The sequence below is a fragment of the Babylonia areolata genome, chromosome 1 (genome assembly GCF_041734735.1).
Source record: "Babylonia areolata isolate BAREFJ2019XMU chromosome 1, ASM4173473v1, whole genome shotgun sequence".
Taxonomy (NCBI): domain Eukaryota; kingdom Metazoa; phylum Mollusca; class Gastropoda; order Neogastropoda; family Buccinidae; genus Babylonia; species Babylonia areolata.
In genome coordinates, this window is record NC_134876.1 from 34,538,565 (window position 1) to 34,557,144 (window position 18,580).

At 38.9% G+C, this 18,580-nt stretch overlaps 1 protein-coding gene across 1 annotated transcript in view; it reads left to right on the forward strand.

Annotated features, from left to right (window-relative positions):
- Positions 1-13,053, forward strand: part of LOC143282189 (protein ecdysoneless homolog) — a 30,330-nt gene extending 17,277 nt beyond the window's left edge. Inside the window, exons 9-14 of the mRNA XM_076587771.1 lie at positions 3,940-4,025; positions 6,074-6,177; positions 7,589-7,757; positions 11,093-11,178; positions 11,441-11,916; positions 12,605-13,053. Of these exons, the coding sequence (XP_076443886.1) occupies positions 3,940-4,025; positions 6,074-6,177; positions 7,589-7,757; positions 11,093-11,178; positions 11,441-11,916; positions 12,605-12,967 (1,284 nt within the window). The 3' untranslated portion in view covers positions 12,968-13,053. The remainder of the gene's footprint in view (positions 1-3,939; positions 4,026-6,073; positions 6,178-7,588; positions 7,758-11,092; positions 11,179-11,440; positions 11,917-12,604) is intronic.
- Positions 13,054-18,580: the final 5,527 nt, after the last annotated feature.

An 18,580-nucleotide genomic window follows, 5' to 3' on the forward strand; every position in this document is an offset into this window, starting at 1 on the left:
CATTCGCGTTCGCGAAGAATATGAGCATGCGCTATGAATATGTATAAATATGTGTACGCAATTGATTTTTGCCCATGACCTTCAGGGCTCAGCCAATAGATCTATAAAGTCCACTCGTATTGATTTTAGTATTTTCTGAAAAAGACCACTTGGGCGAATGAACATAGTGAAAGCTCTGTACACTGAGAGTAAAACACACAAGCTTTTTATGTATTGAGTATAATTTCAAAATATAATGTTTAAGATGAGAAAGATCAGTTTAACCCTCAAAGTGCTGGATATAATAAAACATACTTACAGAAATCATGCTTAAAACAAAGGGATAGTTTGCCTGCGCTACCTGTGCTCTGATTTGGGGCATTTGTATGCTTATCAGTAAGAATAAATAGGTAAACCTATACATTTTTGGAAAGTAGAGTGAATGAAGAATCAGATAAAAGTAAGAAAAAGGCTGTACCTTGTAAGTAGTTGGAGATATTCCACAGGATATAAACAACAAATTTTGCAAACTTGTTTTCCAAAAACGTCAACCACAATGTTTATAGGTATTTTCACATCTTTTACAGAGTCAAAATCTCAAAATTGGCATTAAACTGTGCAGAAAATGTTCTGGCTGCAGAATCATGAAATGAATATAACTGAAACAATGAAATTATAAGCACTGTATTATTTGTTTGAGACACACCCACCGACGCCACGCACGCGCACATCTACAATACTTTATGCAATCACAGGCAAAAACAGAAATAAATGTTTTCTTTTAGCTCATGTTGCTTTCAAAAGCAGCAAGAATGCTTTAAATCAAAATAATTTCCAGTTTTCTAGCTTGATTTGGTCAAGAAATCGCAATAAACCCATGCCTAACCCACTTTACCACCCCTCCCCACCCCCATCACCCACCCCCCAATTTTTGTGGCTGGAGACACAAAACTGAATGAACAACAAGCAAGCCAGCATGCCCAAGTGTCAAAATAACAAAGCCGTTTTCACCAGAATCCCTGTCAGCAAATGAATCATCACTAGTGACAAGGTCACTCATTTCCTGAGCTTTGTCAACTTCAGTGTCACTCATTGTTTACAAAAAATACGAAGATCTGGACTTATAAACTCGGTCAAAGTTTGTGCAAACACAAGCAGGGAGGCAGTAACACCAGAACGAGGCAGTTATACGAAGGCTGCCGAGCATAGCCGTACGATGTCGGACCTTATGTAAACAGAGCCACGATCGTGGCCCATCGCACTTTACCGGGAAAGCCACGATCGTGGCTCATCGCGCTCTCTGGGTTAAAGCAAATTAACCCCCCTAGCATTAATTACAGATTAATTTCCCTTTTTTACTATCTACACCAAAGACATGCAAAATAAATATAACTTCCATGCTTAGCAAAAGAAGTTCCTGTTTGAACAAAAAATGATAAAAATGACTGCTCTTGTTGTTGTGTCAATATATCAGATCAAAGTGCCAAGTTTAGAGAATAAAAAAAATATAAATATAACAGTAAATTCAGTTTGCATATAATTTGTCTTCTTTTTTATTTTTTGTGCCCATCCCAGAGGTGCAATATTGTTTTAAACAAGATGACTGGAAAGAACTGAATTTTTCCTATTTTTCTGCCAAATTTGGTATCAACTGACAAAGTATTTGCAGAGAAAATGGCAATGTTAAAAGTTACCACACACACACACACACACACAGACAACCGAACACCGGGTTAAAACATACTCACTTTGTTTACACAAGTGAGTCAATAAAACTCCAGACTGAAATACTGGTTAAATTATTTATTTGATAATAATACAAATTGGTATTCAAAATCTTACAACACAACTAGACTTTGGCTTCAGAGTTTCAGAGTTTATTTATTCCCATTAACTCTTTCGAGCCATAGAGAAACAATGAAACATGACAATAACAGGATGATGGCCACAGAGGAAGAGCGAAGATATTATAAAATGAAGAACAAAAGGGGGGATAATACAAATGGGGAAAAAATAAAATGAAATAAAATAAACGGCCAAGTGTAATCATCAGTCTGATTCAATGCAGTAGGAATAGCGAAAGCAATACCGCATAGACAAATGCACAGATCACAACCAAGAGCAGAAAGATCAAGTTTGAGAAGGGAGGCAACTCTGATGAAAGAGGGGAGGTTATTCTAGTGTATAAGTAGTACCTCAATACACAGTTGTCTCTCTTACACTGGAACCTGAATAAACACTGGCAGTTCCCCAATTATTAGCTATGCAGTAAGGTTTCTTTTGAGTTTACTATGTATTTATAGTGTCTGTTCCTGTTCTGAGACAACAACATCACAAACACAGCAACACTCAACTGGATGAATTATTTTCAGTCATGCAAAATGTAATTTTTTCCTGAAAACAGATGCTAACTATTAAAAAAAAAAAAAAAAAAAATATATATATATATATATATACACACATATATATATAATGTTAAGTTTCAGAAATCTGTTCCTCAGTTTTGTTTAGCAGGGAACAAAAGTCATCAGTCATCATGTGATGTCGCATGAGAGCTTTGCTGATGACACACAACTTTATCAGTCAGCTTCCATAGCTGAATTTAATGCACTGGTGACTCAAACACAGGAGTGCATTGCTGGCCTAAAGGACTGGATGACTCTCAACAAGCTGCAACTAAATGATGATAAGACTGAATTTATGATAACCTGTCCAAAGAAGTTTCGTCAACATCCTTCCTTTCCTGACTCTGTTCTGATCAATAGCACACCTGTTTCACTTTCTCCTTCTGTTCGCAGTCTTGGTGTAATCCTAGACCAGTCTCTTTCCTTCCAACAGCACATTTCGAATATCTGTAAAGTTGCCTATTTGGAACTGCGTAGAATCAGCTCTATCCGCCACTATCTCTCAACCGATGCAACCAAGACACTTGTATACTCTCTGGTTCTCTCAAGATTGGATTACTGCAACTCTCTTTTCGCCGGCCTTCCCAAATATCTGTTAGACAGAATCCAACGAATTCAGAATAACGCTGCCAGACTCATTTGCAGAGCTTCTAAATTTGACCATGTTTCTCCTCTCCTTCAGTCTCTCCACTGGTTGCCTGTTTCTGATCGAATAGACTAAGTAAGACATGTGGACACAGATCGTTTTCTTTTCAATCGCCAAAGACGTGGAAAAAGCTCCCTGATAACCTCCGTCATTCTGATTCCCTCGCATCTTTTAAATCTCGTCTCAAAACTCACCTTTTCCCTCAGCAATAAGTTCAATTGTGGCAGGTTCACTTCCTTTGCGTTAGCTGTGCTTGACTATGTGTGTATACATATGTATGTGTACATAACTACATGCATGTATATGAATGTGTATTGTGTGTGCGTGTGTTTATGTAAGTTTGTGCCTGCCTATGTGTGCGTATGTGTTAGGGTAGCTGTTAGATACACATGTAAAATGTATGTATGCAAAGTAAGTTTCAGAAATTTGTTTATCAGTTTTGTTTAGCATGTCTTGGAAACTGTATTTTTCAAAGTTGTATTTAGAAAAAATTATAGAAAGATAAAGGGAGACAACATCTGACAGTGTCTCTTGCACTTTCTATTTATTTATTGTTGTTTTTCCCGCATGTGAGGCTGGAAAAGATGTATTCCACTTTAAAAAAAAAATTAAAGAAATAAAAAATATATTAAAGGAAGTATTTAATTTCTTCTTATCGATGTCCATTTCATGTTATGCCAGATTTGAGCTTTTTTCTCATAATTACTAATTAGGTTGATTGAACAGAGGCAATTTACATTTGAATAGAATTTTTCAATAAAGCAAGAAGCTTATGACACAGATTCAGTGAGTTTGTTTTAAGATCATGTAGGTGTGTTTGTGAGAGTGTGTTCATGTGTGTCATATTTAGATATCTCTCAGACTTAGGAAATATGTTATTTTCCTAATCTGTTCTGTTATTATTTTCAGGGAGAGCTTGAAGGATCCCAGGCGTACAATAAACTTCTTGATGATGCCAAGGGTTTCTTTCAGTCACAAGTGACTGATGTTCATCAGTAAGTTATTTTTGGTATTTTTCTAATTTACTTTTTTTTTCATGACATTTTGTCACAACAGATTTCTCTGTTCGAAATTCAGACTGCTCTTCCCTGGGAGAGTGTGACACATCAGTATAGAAGCACCCTTTTTTTAATATCTTTTTTTTCTGTCAGTAAGTGTATTTGCTTTACTATTAAAGGAGATTTTTCTGCATAATTTTGCCAGAGACAACCCTTAAGTTGCTGTTGGTTTTTTTGTTTTGTTTTGTTTTACCTTTGCTAGCATGCTGCACACAGGACTTCTGTTCATTAACTCATCTGAAATACTAACTCCCAGAACACCACTCAAGACCTAGTGAAGGGTGGAGTAAGAATCCTGAGCCAGTGTGGCACTCGAACCCGTGAATACCCACTTCCTAGTATGGCAGATTACCACTTGGCCACTACTCCACTTGTCACCTCTGCTTGTTGACACTCTGTTGTTTTCATAGACAGGTAGACATACAGACAGATGAAAACATGCAGGAATATTTATCTAAAATGATAATGATAGAACAAAATATAAACAGATGGTGGAATTCTGCTCTGATAAAATCTTAACAGTATCTGACTGTGGTTTTATGTTCCAGTCAACTGCAGAGTTGACTGATGGATTATTAATCATTGTATCTTGACTGTCCGCATGTACGTTGTGATGGGTAGCTTTTTATTAACAAAGTTTCATAAGTCCATTGTGAACAATGAAGACAGTGACTCCAGAGGTGAGAACGCAGCCCAAAATGTATATTACATTTTTGTTTAACAATGAACAAAATTTTGTTTTCTAACTTATTACAACTTGATGTGGGAGATGATGTATTCTGAAATCATCAATTTCTTGCCCACCATCTGCCACTTGTTGCACATCAGTTTAGGCTGTAAAGCCATTGGAGCTTTTTGACATGTTGTCAACCACACTGGCTGCACAGCGCCCATGGTGTGAACACAGTGGAGTATGTTCCCTGCACTTTGAAATCTTCAATTGTTCTCTTCTTATTCTGTGTTTGTGGGTTGCTGCTTCCACGATCATTTGTATGTATGAGTGGGCCTTTATGTGCATGACTATTTTTACCCCAGTATGTATTGTACTGTACAGTACTGTACTGCTCTGCTGTACTGTACTGTACTGCATTGTATTGCATTGTATTATCTATATTGTATCGTATTACTTTTTTGTCGTAGATTTTTCTGTGCGAAATTCGGGTTGTTCTCCCCAGGGTAGCCATACTCTATTTTTTGGGGATGTGCATGCTGGATATGTTCTTGGCTTCATAATCCACAGAATGCTGACATGGATCACAGAATTTTCTGTGTGTATTTTATCTTCTGCATGCGAAAACACACAAAAGGGGTTCAGGCGCAAGTAAGTCTGCACATTTGTTGATCTGGGAGGTTGGGAAAATCTCCACCCTTCACCCGCTAAGTGCTGTGACTGGAATTCAGACCTAGGACCCACAGTTTGAAAGTTCAACACTTTGATCACTCAGCTGTTGTGCCAGTCATATTTACATATCAAAACTCACCATTGAAATGAATCTTTATGACAATGAAAAGCATGTTGTATATATGTCATGGTAATCAGAATGCTGACAAGGTCCCAGCAGAAAGATAAAAGAGCTGAATGGCAGAAACATACAGGAAGAGTAGATGGCATTTGTATGGACAACAGAATTAGTAACCAGCTTTGGCAGTTTTTCAAAATATCTGGATTCCACATCAGTCAACAAACTATTAGTATGTTTTTAATGTTCTACATATTATCTTCTTTTGCTTTTCAGTGGCAGAGTTATCACTATCTCTGGGAAGGAATTAAAAAGAATAAACGGTCATGAACAGTGTAACAAGCTACCAACAAAAGAGTCGACCATTACAAAACAGTTGTGACCACTTATTTGCACGTGCCTCTGAAAGCTCCATTGCTGAGTGTGTGGGTGATTGGGTGTGGATATGTGTGTGTGAAACACAAGAATAGGAAATAGAGAAAAAGCATATTCTTTAATGGAAAAATATTTGAATCTGTGATACAGGAGTGGGTCTGATGTGGCGAGAGAAATAGTGTTGATGCTGCCTTCGCTGAGTACTGATGTCGGTCCATGGAAACAGCTGGAAAAGACGCTTCCACCTTCAGATGGTGAGTATGGGACATTCGGGGTGCATGTATGATAGTAATGGGATGATGATAAACGCAGACACTTCTGCCTTCATACAGTGAGTATGTGTGGGATGGGATGATAATAAACACACTGCACTTTCCACATTACAGTTAACCAAAACACTTATATAAAGTATGCATGCCTGTGTTGCATTTGTGAGAGAGAGGAGGAGAAAGAACATACTTGCATACTTGTTTTTCTTTGTGCTATGATGTCTTTTTTATCAAATGGAATCAGCATAAAAATATATGTATACATTGTGCATTTCTTTACCTCTGTTCATAATTATGTTGTTTTTTTCTTTTTGCAGTTGCAAGTATCATGTGTACTCTGGTTTTTAGATTTATACTCTGTCTGTGTGAAACTGGATTCATTTCAGGTTTTGTGTAGGTTTTTCATGTTTGTTCTGTCTGTAGATAAAATAGATAAGTAAATACACCAGTCAATAGAAAAAAAAAAAAGCATTTGTGTTTGGAGCATACAACAGTGTTGTTCATTGTCAAATCACCTGAACCTGGAAAATGTGATTTGTCCACGAGGGTCTGGGCTCAAATCCTGGTCACACCCTTTCTCCCAGGTTGGACTGGAAAATCAGTCTGAGCGTCAAGTCATTTGGATGAGACCATAAACCATGGTATGGTGCGCAGCATGCACTCAGCACAATGATAAAGAACCCATGGCAACATAAGTGTTGTCCTTTGGCTAAATGTTGTAGAAAAACCCACTCTGATAGGGTTATGCTGCTGGTCAGGAATCATTGATGCTTTCTTGAGAAACTGAAACTGAAACTCAGCTATTATTTCCTGCCAGTATTATTAGTTGCTGAACCATGCATATAAACATATACAGATATGATGTACTCACATCCATGTCATCACACATGTTTATCTTCACATCATAGGTTTTATTGTTTCTATTTCCTCCACTTTTGTTTTGTTTTTATGCATTATTTGGCTTTGTCAGCTTCTGTAATATCTTGATTTTTTGTTAAGAGCTTTCAGTTATTGGTTTATAGCAGTTCCAATGGGAACAGAATCATGACATAACTAAGATCTGTGTATGCATTATAATGTGCTTTAAGAAATATCTTGAATGTTCATCATGGAATTTCTTTATTCATTATGCATATGTAAATTAAAAATTTTGCTCTCAATTAAATGGAATGAAAAGGGTGTGTGTGTGTGTGTGTGTGTGAACAAGAAATGACACTGTCATCTATAAGTGTAGACTTTTGCTGCCAATAAAATGAATTGAAAAATATATTGGTTTTTCTTTGTAAGAACAAGAAATGATTGTGTGACCTATAAGTGTAGACTTTTGCTGTCAGTAAAATGGAGTGAAAAAGAAGTGGTGTTTTTGTGTGTGAACAAGAAATGTGTGTGTGTCCAGATGACTCGTGGTTGAACCTGACCCAGGAGGCTCTGGAGGAGATGATGCGGTCAGCCACAGGCAACAAGGGCGGCACTGTGTCAGAGGACCTGGACCTGCAGAAGGTGGCTGACCACATGACAGCCTTCGTGGAAAAAGTGTCCAGCACTGAGGGTGTGGAATTTCCTTCGTAAGTTCCCTGCACGCACACAGTTTATGCAGTCGTCCTTGTGAAAAGTGTGGTTTTGTATACTGTCATGCAGGCACATTCATGCCTGTTCACAAACTAATGTATAACTATTTCACCACCAAGTTTCTGTTTGAAAAACAATCCTCAGCGACAAATATTTTAGACACTCAATTTGGTTCATGTCAGAACAGCACAGTGGACTTGTTCACTTGAAACTCGGTCAGCAGGCAAAAGTTAGTCATTGTTCTGTTGTGTGGGGAAACTGGCTGTGGGGAAACTGGCTGTGTTACAGTGTGATAAATGGTCCATTTAACATGACCCCTTGATGTTGACTGAAGTCGTCTGTGGCAGTGAACAGTCCGGTTGACTTAAGTCAACTAAGGCGGCAAAAGAGTTAAACAGTATTTTAATAATAATAATGGATACTTATATAGCACACTATCCAGAAATCTGCTCTAGGTGCTTTACAAAAAACGCTTTTGTTAACATAAAACATTATATCTATGTTACATACACACACCAAAATGTGACACCACACACACACACACACACACACACACACACACACACACACACTGCATACATACATTTTAACATACATGTGTATCTAACAGCTACCCTAACACATACGCACACATAGGCAGGCACAAACTTACATAAACGCACGCAGACACAATACACATTCATATACATGCATGTAGTTATGTACACATACATATGTATACACACCTAGTCAAGCACACCTAACGAAAAGAAAGTGGACCTGCCACAATTGAACTTATTGCTGAGGGAAAAGGTGAGTTTTGAGACGAGATTTAAAAGATGCGAGGGAATCAGAATGACGGAGGTTATCAGGGAGCTTTTTCCACGTCTTTGGCGATTGAAAAGAAAACGATCTGTGTCCATAGGTCTTACTTCTGACGTGAGGTATCCTGAGAAGTCGAGTATCAGAGGAAGAACGGAGCTGGCGAGATGGGGTATAGATATGGATGAGTTCAGAAAGATACTTGGGGCCAGATCCGTTGACTGCAGAAAAGGTCAGAGTGGATAGCTTATAGTCTATTCGATCAGAAACAGGCAACCAGTGGAGAGACTGAAGGAGAGGAGAAACATGGTCAAATTTAGAAGCTCTGCAAATGAGTCTGGCAGCGTTATTCTGAATTCGTTGGAGTCTGTCTAACAGATATTTGGGAAGGCCGGCCAAAAGAGAATTGCAGTAATCCAATCTTGAGAGAACCAGAGAGCATACAAGTGTCTTGGTTGCTTCGGTTGAGAGATAGTGGCGGATAGAGCTGATTCTACGCAGTTCCAAATAGGCAACTTTACAGATATTCGAAATGTGCTGTTGGAAGGAAAGAGACTGGTCCAGGATTACACCAAGACTGCGAACAGAGGGAGAAAGTGAAACAGGTGTGCTATTGATCAGAACAGAGTCAGGAAAGGAAGGATGTTGACGAAACTTCTTTGGACAGGTTATCATAAATTCAGTCTTATCATCATTTAATTGCAGCTTGTTGAGAGTCATCCAGTCCTTTAGGCCAGCAATGCACTCCTGTGTTTGAGTCACCAGTGCATCAAATTCAGCTATGGAAGCCGACTGATAAAGTTGTGTGTCATCAGCAAAGCTCTCATGCGACATCGCATGATGACTGATGACATCCGACACAGGAGCCGCATACAGCACGAAAAGAACAGGACCTAGGACGGACCCTTGTGGAACACCATATTTCAAGGCAGATACTCTAGAGTATCTACCATTTACACACACTTTCTGTGTACGATCTGACAGGTAAGACGTGATCCATGCTAGTGCAGTGTCACGAATACCAAAGGAAGTATTAAGTCTGTTCAAGAGGATAGAGTGGTTGATAGTGTCAAAAGCTGCTGACAAATCTAAGAGAGCGAGAACAGTTATCTTATCCTCATCAAATCCCGAAAGCAAATCATTCACTATTCTAAGAAGGGCTGTTTCGCAACTATGACCACGTCTATAAGCTGACTGGTGGGAATTAAGTAAACCATTCTGTTCCAGATGAGCTAAGAGCTGAGACAATATGATCTTTTCTAGCAGTTTTGATAAAAATGACAGATTAGAGACAGGTCGATAATTTTTCAAACAATTATGATCCAAAGATGGTTTCTTGATGAGTGGACGTACAACAGCAGATTTGAAGCTTTCAGGGAAACAACCAGACAGTAAGGAAGAATTGATGACATGAGTAATATGTGGCAGTAGAACATCAATACATTCAACCAACAAAGAAGACGGGACAGGGTCAAGCTCACAGGATTTCGGACAAGCGCTCAGACACACTTTCTTCACAAAATCTTCAGTAACCGGTTGGAAACAATGTAAAACAGGACCACTGTACACGCGTTCTTGAACGGGTGAAGAAGGAGACACAACAGAGTCAAGCTTCTCACGAATGCATGATATTTTGCCGGTGAAGAAGTCAGAAAACTTTTGAGGGAGTTCCAGCACCGAAAATGTTGTAGGGAGAGGAAATGTGAAAATGTCTCAATACAAATATATTTAATTTGACAGGATTATAAGAAAGTCTTGTATCAGGTCCTGTTGTAATGTACATTAATACAAATGCTAGATATGTGACGGATGTGTCTGTAGATAGAAATTTATACATTGTAGCATAAATTATATATATATAAAAAAAAGTAAGTACAATAAAGCTGACAAATAGAAATTGTAAAGTAAGTTTGTTGTTGAGAGGAGAAATTGTATCATCAGTGCAAAACAAAATTGGGCATCCTATGTCCAGAGGTGTTTGTGTGACTACTCACAGCATTGACTGGTAGTTTAATGACAGTCAGCAGATCAGTATCAGTAGCTCAAGGAGGCATCACTGCGTTCAGTCAAATCCATATACGCTACACCACATCTGCCAAGCAGATGCCTGACCAGTATCGTAACCCTATGCAGAGACATCAGAAAATTATTTTAGGGCATGAGATCATGGACAGGTAGTTTCTTCAGCAGTGACTTAGATGTGGGTTGTATAACTTATGTGCAAAATAGGCTTCATTCACTCATAGATTTGTCATGTGATTTCTGATTCAATTTTGCTAGGAAAATTTGTACTAACCATTTTGTCTCTCCTTATTCATGTATATTATGAACAGTTGCAACTGTTTTGATAACAAAACAAATGCCAGGCCACTGCTCAAGACTGTCATATGTTAAGAATATGTCATTCTGTCTTCATACGCTTCAAACAATTTGTCAGCTTCTTCAGATCCCTCCAACTTTATTGACAACATGTATGTGCAGAACAGTACTGAAACTATGATTATGTAAATGGTGACCTGGTTTGCTGCAGTCCCACCAAGGAAGGGGGAGATGGGGAAAGAGAGGGAGTGGAACTGGATGAGACCAGCTTCATTCATGCCATGCAGAAAATGTTTGGTGAGTTCTTCTCTTTCTTGCTTCTCTTAAACTGTGCATATTTTGCTGTTCTGTCTTCCCTGACATGCATATTGCTTGCCAGTTTTCTGTGAAGTAGAGAAGTGAATTTCATCATAATATGTTGACAAGCCAAGCATGATTCAGCTTTTTGTGGTGGCATGGTGAGTCACTTTGGCTCATGTCTTAAAAGCATGGTATTATTTTTACATGTGTTTTTACAAAGCATTTTATTCCAAATTTAAAAGAGTGCTTACGTCAGCAGAATTCAAGGATGATGAGGACGGGTCCAGCTCTGACATGAGTGAGTATGACTGGGAGGAGAACAGCGATGAAGACCTCGGCTCCCCCACCAAAATGCCTGGCACACGCCCTGCAGTCCCTGCACAGCGCCACACCCACAGCCGCTCTCCCCCCAAAATGAAGTCATCACATTCCGCTGATAACCCACCAACTCCATCGACGAAGCCAACACAACCCACAGACCCACCGTCTTCATCAGTGAAAGCCTCCATTTCCTTTGAGGGTCCCCCAAAGCACTCAGGTAATCTGCCCAGACCCACGGCAAAACCCCCAGCTCGACCCTCCAAGCCCCCAGCTGTCCCTCCAAAGCCCCCCAGCCGGCCATCCAAGCCAGCGTCACGACGCAAAGACCCTGAGATTGTGGCCATTATGGACGCCATGGACCGTGAGCTGGCACAGACTGAAGTGGGCAAAAGCTTTGAGAGAGAACCACCTAAGGTATTGTTGTTCCTTTTTTTACTGCCAAAGGTATTGTTGTTTCTTTGTTACCACTGAAGGTATTGTTGTTGTTCCTTTGCTACTACCAAAAGTATAATAATAATTGTATCCTTGTTGGTGGTTAGTTGTGGGTGGTTAGTGACAGGAGTCTTGCTGTCAACCAGAGGTATTGCTGTGGCTTCGTTAGTGGTTTGTTGTGGACTGTTAGTAGAGAGAGTCTAGCCATCAATTCGAATGCTTGATCAGCTGATTCCAGCAGACATTTGTTTTCTGTATACATTTACCTGTGTCTGGACAATCTTTTATTTATTCAATTTCGATTAAGTGCATTGAGAAAGATAATGGAAATCATTCTGTAAGAGTATTCAGTGTTTTTGTGATGTCACTCTATCTTCCTTGATCTATGTTTGCTAACATTTACATTATAATGATGTTATTCTTTCTTCTTTGATCTCTGCTGATATGTGTATAACTTTTTTTCTTTATATATCTCTCTCAATATGCACCACCAAAACTATCAAAGAGATTGTATCACTAACAAACATTGCAATTATGTCGTGCTTTGTAATTAACAAACAAGCTTTTCTTAAGTGATACATACTCCACACACCGTTAACCTTTGTTACAGTTCATCAGAAGTGAGATATACCATTTCCAAGCATTTCACACTCCTCCGTGTCTATTTCAGCCGAAACCCCCCAAATTCCAGCCCAAAGCCAGGGAGCCGAACGGCAGACACACTGACTGTTCAGCCAAGCCCTCACCAAACAGCGGCCCATCAAAACTGGTCTCCCGTCCTGCCAAACCCCCTCCCTCTCGACCCTCCAGACCCCCACCCCCTGTCCCTCCCAGACCGTCCCCCTCGGCACCAGGCGTGGACATTGACGAGGAGGATGACGATTTCCGCCCTGTCAACATCGACATGAACGTGGTGAAGAACACACTGGAGTCGTTCAAAGCCCAACAGGGCTTGCCAGGCCCTGTGTCAAACATTCTACAGAGTATGGGCATCGCCCTGCCTCCTGATGCTGATGGGGAGCCGTCACAGTGAGGGGTGGACCTTCTCAAACAAACAGTGAATAGATAGATAAAAGAAAGGTTGAATGATGTTTTTCAAGATGAAGAACAGGAGTTCAGATCCGAATCAGGGGTTTCTGTATATCTGTTCTTTGCTGGAGGATGGGAGGGGGGTGTTGTTGTTGGGAAGTTAGGGGGGTTGGGTTTTTTTTTCAGAATAAAGATTTCTTTTTTTTCAAAACGTAACTGTGGTTTATTACATTTTTTAAAACATATTTCTGATCATACCTGTAATTTGGAAAAAAAAAAGAGAAAAGAATGCAAACTGTTAATAGTATAATGCTACATACATGTTGGCAGAAGTACTGGCTGATCAGTTGTTACTCAATTTACTTACTTCTGAATTTGAGTGATGAGAATATGCCTGTTGTGACATGTAGTTTCTCTGTCAAAATGTGACATTTTGAAACTGAAGTGATTGTGTGGAAAGGTTGGACAATTTGTGTGCTGTTGTACACAGTCATGGAAATATGGAAAAGTACAGGAAAAATGAAAGAACCTTTGGCAAGTCTGGAAACGTCTTGGAAAACATATTGCATTTTAGAGTCTGGAAAACTGAATTTTTGTAAAACCCTTGACCAGTACCATTCAACAAAGAGTTTATGCAGTTAAAAAACAACAAACAATTGAAATAAACAAAAGGTGATGAAAATTTAACATCCATACAGGAATAGTCACCTTTCTTTTTCATCAAGAGTGTAGCAGACAATATTTTCGGTGTGGCATTGTGTTTGGTATGGAAGATTTTCAGTCTGGTCTGGAAAAGGTTGGAAAAAGTGTGGAATATTTGGTCACATCAGGGGAGCCCTGTTATATTGTGAACAACACTAACATTTTCAGACCCACAGGGTGACTTGACTCTTGTTGTCTTCAATGGTAAACCACCCTCCTTCAGACTTAAATTTGCCTTGTGTTTTTGCACAGTTTAATGGGTTTTTTTTTTTCTTTTTTCATGGAAAATTCATGTATTACCCTGGACAAGGCAGACATAACCAGGCAATGCCATTGCATCTTAAGTGATGAAGAAAATGGTCATGACTCAGCAAATGTAATATTTAGATTATTCTCCAATATCAAATGTAAAGGTCTCATTTTCTACAGATTTAGTATGAACCTGTGTGGGGTCACAGCATTTTCACAATACTCATGGACAATGTCAAAACATTTTTTTTGGTTTGATTTTGAGAAAAAAATGAAATATTTTTTTACCTTTTAACATGAGTCATTTCATTGATTTGTTGTTGTTCATTTTTTTGTTTTTTGTGTTTATTTTAAATTCTTTTAATAAGTAATTTAGTTGGGGTTTTTTAAAATTTATTTTGTTTTTGTTTTGTTTTTTAGAGTTATTTGATTATTTATTTATTTTTTAATCTTTTAGTCTCATATGTTGAAAGAACATTGATTAATATCAAGTGGGCTTCAGTAATTCTCATTACTACAGCGAGCTGCAGTAATTTTCATTGCTTCAGTTGGCGACAGTAATTCTCATTACTACAGCGAGCTACAGTAATTCTCATTACTACAGCAGGCTTCAGTAATTCTCAATGCTACAGCGAGCTACAGTAATTCACATTACTACAGCAGGCGACAGTAATTCTCATTACTACAGCAGGCTTCAGTAGTTCACAATACTACAGCAAGCTACAGTAATTCACATTACTACAGCAGGCTACAGTAATTCTCATTACTACAGCGTGCTACAGTAATTTTCATTACTGCAACGTGCAGTATTTTGGATCAGCAATTTAGTGGACAAGTATGAAGTGTTCTTTTATTTTATCATCACTTTTATTTTATAATCACAAACTTTCCTTGAAGAATTCACACACTGTTTTTGACATTGTCAAACTAAACCAGTGCTTGAAATGGTGGGCTGTATCCACTTCAAATGGGCATGTATTTGCAATCACCGTAACAGATCTGTTACAGTTTTGAACATTGGTAAATCTGAGCTGATGTATGTAAGGTTTTGTTTTGCTAGAGGTGTATTCATACTTTGATCTACCAAAATGCATACCATGTATGACACAGTGTGTATAACATATTACATGCATAATACAAACACATGATCACAGGCTGATCTACCCCTTTTTCCACATGTCTGTATTTGTGAACAGGGTGAGATTATACATACATCAGAAAGGCAGAACATGTATGTGTGTAACTTGTTGACAATTATTGTGCCTGTTTTTGTATCTTATATCTATGAATGATTTGCCCTTTGTACCTTATCTACAGGATGTTAGGACATTTATGTCACTTTTTGCATGTGTAGTATAAACATTTTTATGTCTGCTCTTAGTGATGTAAAGTTTCCTAGATTGTCATTTAGATATTCTCATTTCATTGGAAATATGCTGTTGGTTTTATTGTCAGTGTTTTTCTTTTGTGTTTTCATATTTTGTGTTCTTTTGTATTATGATTGTGCATGTGTGAGAGTGTGTGTGTGTGTGAAATCAAGATTTTATTTCATGATGGTAAGTTGAATAAGCAACAGTTGCGTTTTTTCATCAACTGTGTGTGTGTGTGTGTGTGTGTGTTTGAATACAGCAAATCATGTCATTGTTCACTGATCCAGAGAGGGTATATCATAAACATTTGCAATTCTTGGTGTAGAGTTCAGTGCAATCTTATAAAACTACTTCCTGTTTATCATATATATTCATATTCCTACCCAACTGTTTTTTAATTACTGAAGCCATAAGTTATATAACATTTGAGTGTGTTCATCAGTTATGACAAAAATGTTTTCTTGTTCTAAACATGGTAACATTAAACATTGAATTTTAAAACTTGTATTTAACGATATATTTTATTTTTAGAACACAGGTTTTGTAAGTGTTGGTATGTATATGTATGTGTTCACTGTTATGTTCTTGTTGAGGTTTTAGAGGGGTGATCATGGTGGGTCAATAGTTTTAGTTGTTGCTCTTATTCTTTGTCTTTGTTTTCTCTATTCATTGCTTACCCCTCTCTGCCGTTACAGCTATATTTTGTACTAGTTCTTATCTCTGGTTTTGTATTAAATATACATATAATGATATTTATGTATGCATAGCTTTTATTTTCTCCCCTGTCTGGGAGATGTGAGCATCAGTGTGTATTATTGTTAATGTCATTATCATTTATTATTATTATTATTATGAGCATGTCCTTACATTCCTGTTGATCATCCTAGGTCTGTAATGCACAGAAATTCACTGTAACAGCATCTGGCTGTTGAACTGCCCCCCCTCCAGGCCCTCCCCCCCCCCTTTTTTTTTTGTTTTGTTTTTTTGATAACTAATGTCTGAAATAGTGGTACAGTTTAGTACTTCATTATTGAAGTTAATGTTCTAAAGCTTGTGTCTTCCTGACAAGACAGTAATCTGAGGTTTTGTGTGCAGCATGCACCTTGGGCATGTTAAAGAACCCTCAACAATAGAGAGTAGAGTAGTCCCAGGCAAAATTCTGAAGAAAAATCCACACTGATAGATAAAACGCATGTATGAATGTCAATAGACAAAAATGGTTGGGATAGATAAAACACAAAAATGCATGCAAAGAGAACAAAATGGTTCTCACTGATTTATGGTGATTTTCTCTTCCCACAGAGAACAGCTCACATTTCATGCAGAAAAGGCTGTATTGACCGAAGTGTGATGCAATACAACAGTACAATTAACAAAAAAGTGCCTTCAAGAAGCTCTTGGCGGATGTGCAGAAGGCTCCATGCTAGTGATGGGGATTGGCTTTGATGAGTGTGTCCCACAGTGACAGTTGCCTGGTGCCATACTCGCTGATTTCCCCTGTGAAGGATCTATCTACCCAGACCCCTGCCCATTTATCCCTCTTCTTTGGTCTTCACCTGTTTTCTTGCATGCAAAACAGTCGTCGAAGATGTGAATTTTTTCTTCTTTGCCCCATTTTTCTTTGAGCAAGTCTGTCATTGAAGGAGTGAAACTTATGCCAGGACAATTTTGATGGAATAACTTTGTGTGTGTATGTATGTGCACGCATGCGCACACATGTGCAGCTCAAATTATTTTTTGTTTTGTGTTTTTTAAGACTTAATCAAAGACAGATATCAGCACTTTGTGTGTGGATAGCTGAATGGTTAGTGCATCAGATGATGATCCCACTGGCCTGTAGATATATGAATGGTTAGTGCATCAGACGATGATCCCACTGGCCTGTAGATAGCTGAATGGTTAGTGCATCAGACGCTGATCCCACTGGCCTGTAGATAGCTGAATGGTTAGTGCATCAGATGATGATCCCACTGGCCTGTAGATAGCTGAATGGTTAGTGCATCAGATGATGATCCCACTGGCCTGTAGTTAGTGCATCAGATGATGATCCCACTGGCCTGTAGATAGCTGAATGGTTAGTGCATCAGATGATGATCCCACTGGCCTTTAAATTGCTGAATGGTTAGTGCATCAGATGATGATTCCACTGGCCTGTAGATATATGAATGGTTAGTGCATCAGATGATGATCCCACTGGCCTGTAGATAGCTGAATGGTTAGTGCATCAGATGATGATCCCACTGGCCTGTAGATATATGAATGGTTAGTGCATCAGATAATGATCCCACTGGCCTGTAGATAGCTGAATGGTTAGTGCATCAGATGATCCCACTGGCCTGTAGATTGCTGAATGGTTAGTGCATCAGACGATGATCCCACTGGCCTGTAGATAGCTGAATGGTTAGTGCATCAGACGATGATCCCACTGGCCTGTAGATTGCTGAATGGTTAGTGCATCAGACGATGATCCCACTGGCCTGTAGATTGCTGAATGGTTACTGCATCAGACAATGATCCCACTGGCCTGTAGATTGCTGAATGGTTACTGCATGAGACAGTGACCCGGCTGATGTGTCTGTGGATAGCTGATTGGCAAGTGCATTAGACTGTGATCCCTCTGGTTTGAAGATAGCTGAATGGTCAATGCATCAGACTATGATCCCTCGGGTGTGTCTGTAGATAGCTGAATGATCCCACTGGCTGTGCTAAGTGAATCCCAGTAGCATCTGAAGAGTTAAATAGGAAAGTGTTCATGTCAGCTAGGTCAAGATTACATGCAGGGCTGCCAGTGCCTTAATCATGTTTGTAGGTGTGACGTGTGATCCTGTAATCCTTGTCAGTGTTCACTGGGTTATCAAAACATTAAACACACACTGCCTCTACTGCCTCTGAAAATGAGCTAGTGGTGACCTGTCATAACCAACAATGGCAGAAGGTGTGCACATAGTTCTATTCAGTTCCTGTGGGTTCACATGACTCCCAAAGACCAGCATGTGAGCCACCAATGGAGTGAATTGGGGGCACTGGAATGTCTTGATTGGGGATGACTGGGCCACACAGCTGCCTAAATGGTGGTTTAAAAATAGACGTCTACATAAAGGCTTGAGCAATGATATGATAAACAAACTCCCCAATCTACACAGATGGTTCAGTTTTCAAAACAATCTTGTCAGAAACCAGAGGTTGTGACACTGAAAGCTTGAATAGCTGAATGTGACTTTGATAGCTTGGTTAACCTATGATTTCTTCATGGATGTTTTTGGTGCCATCTTTATCTTTTCATTAATTCTGTTTAC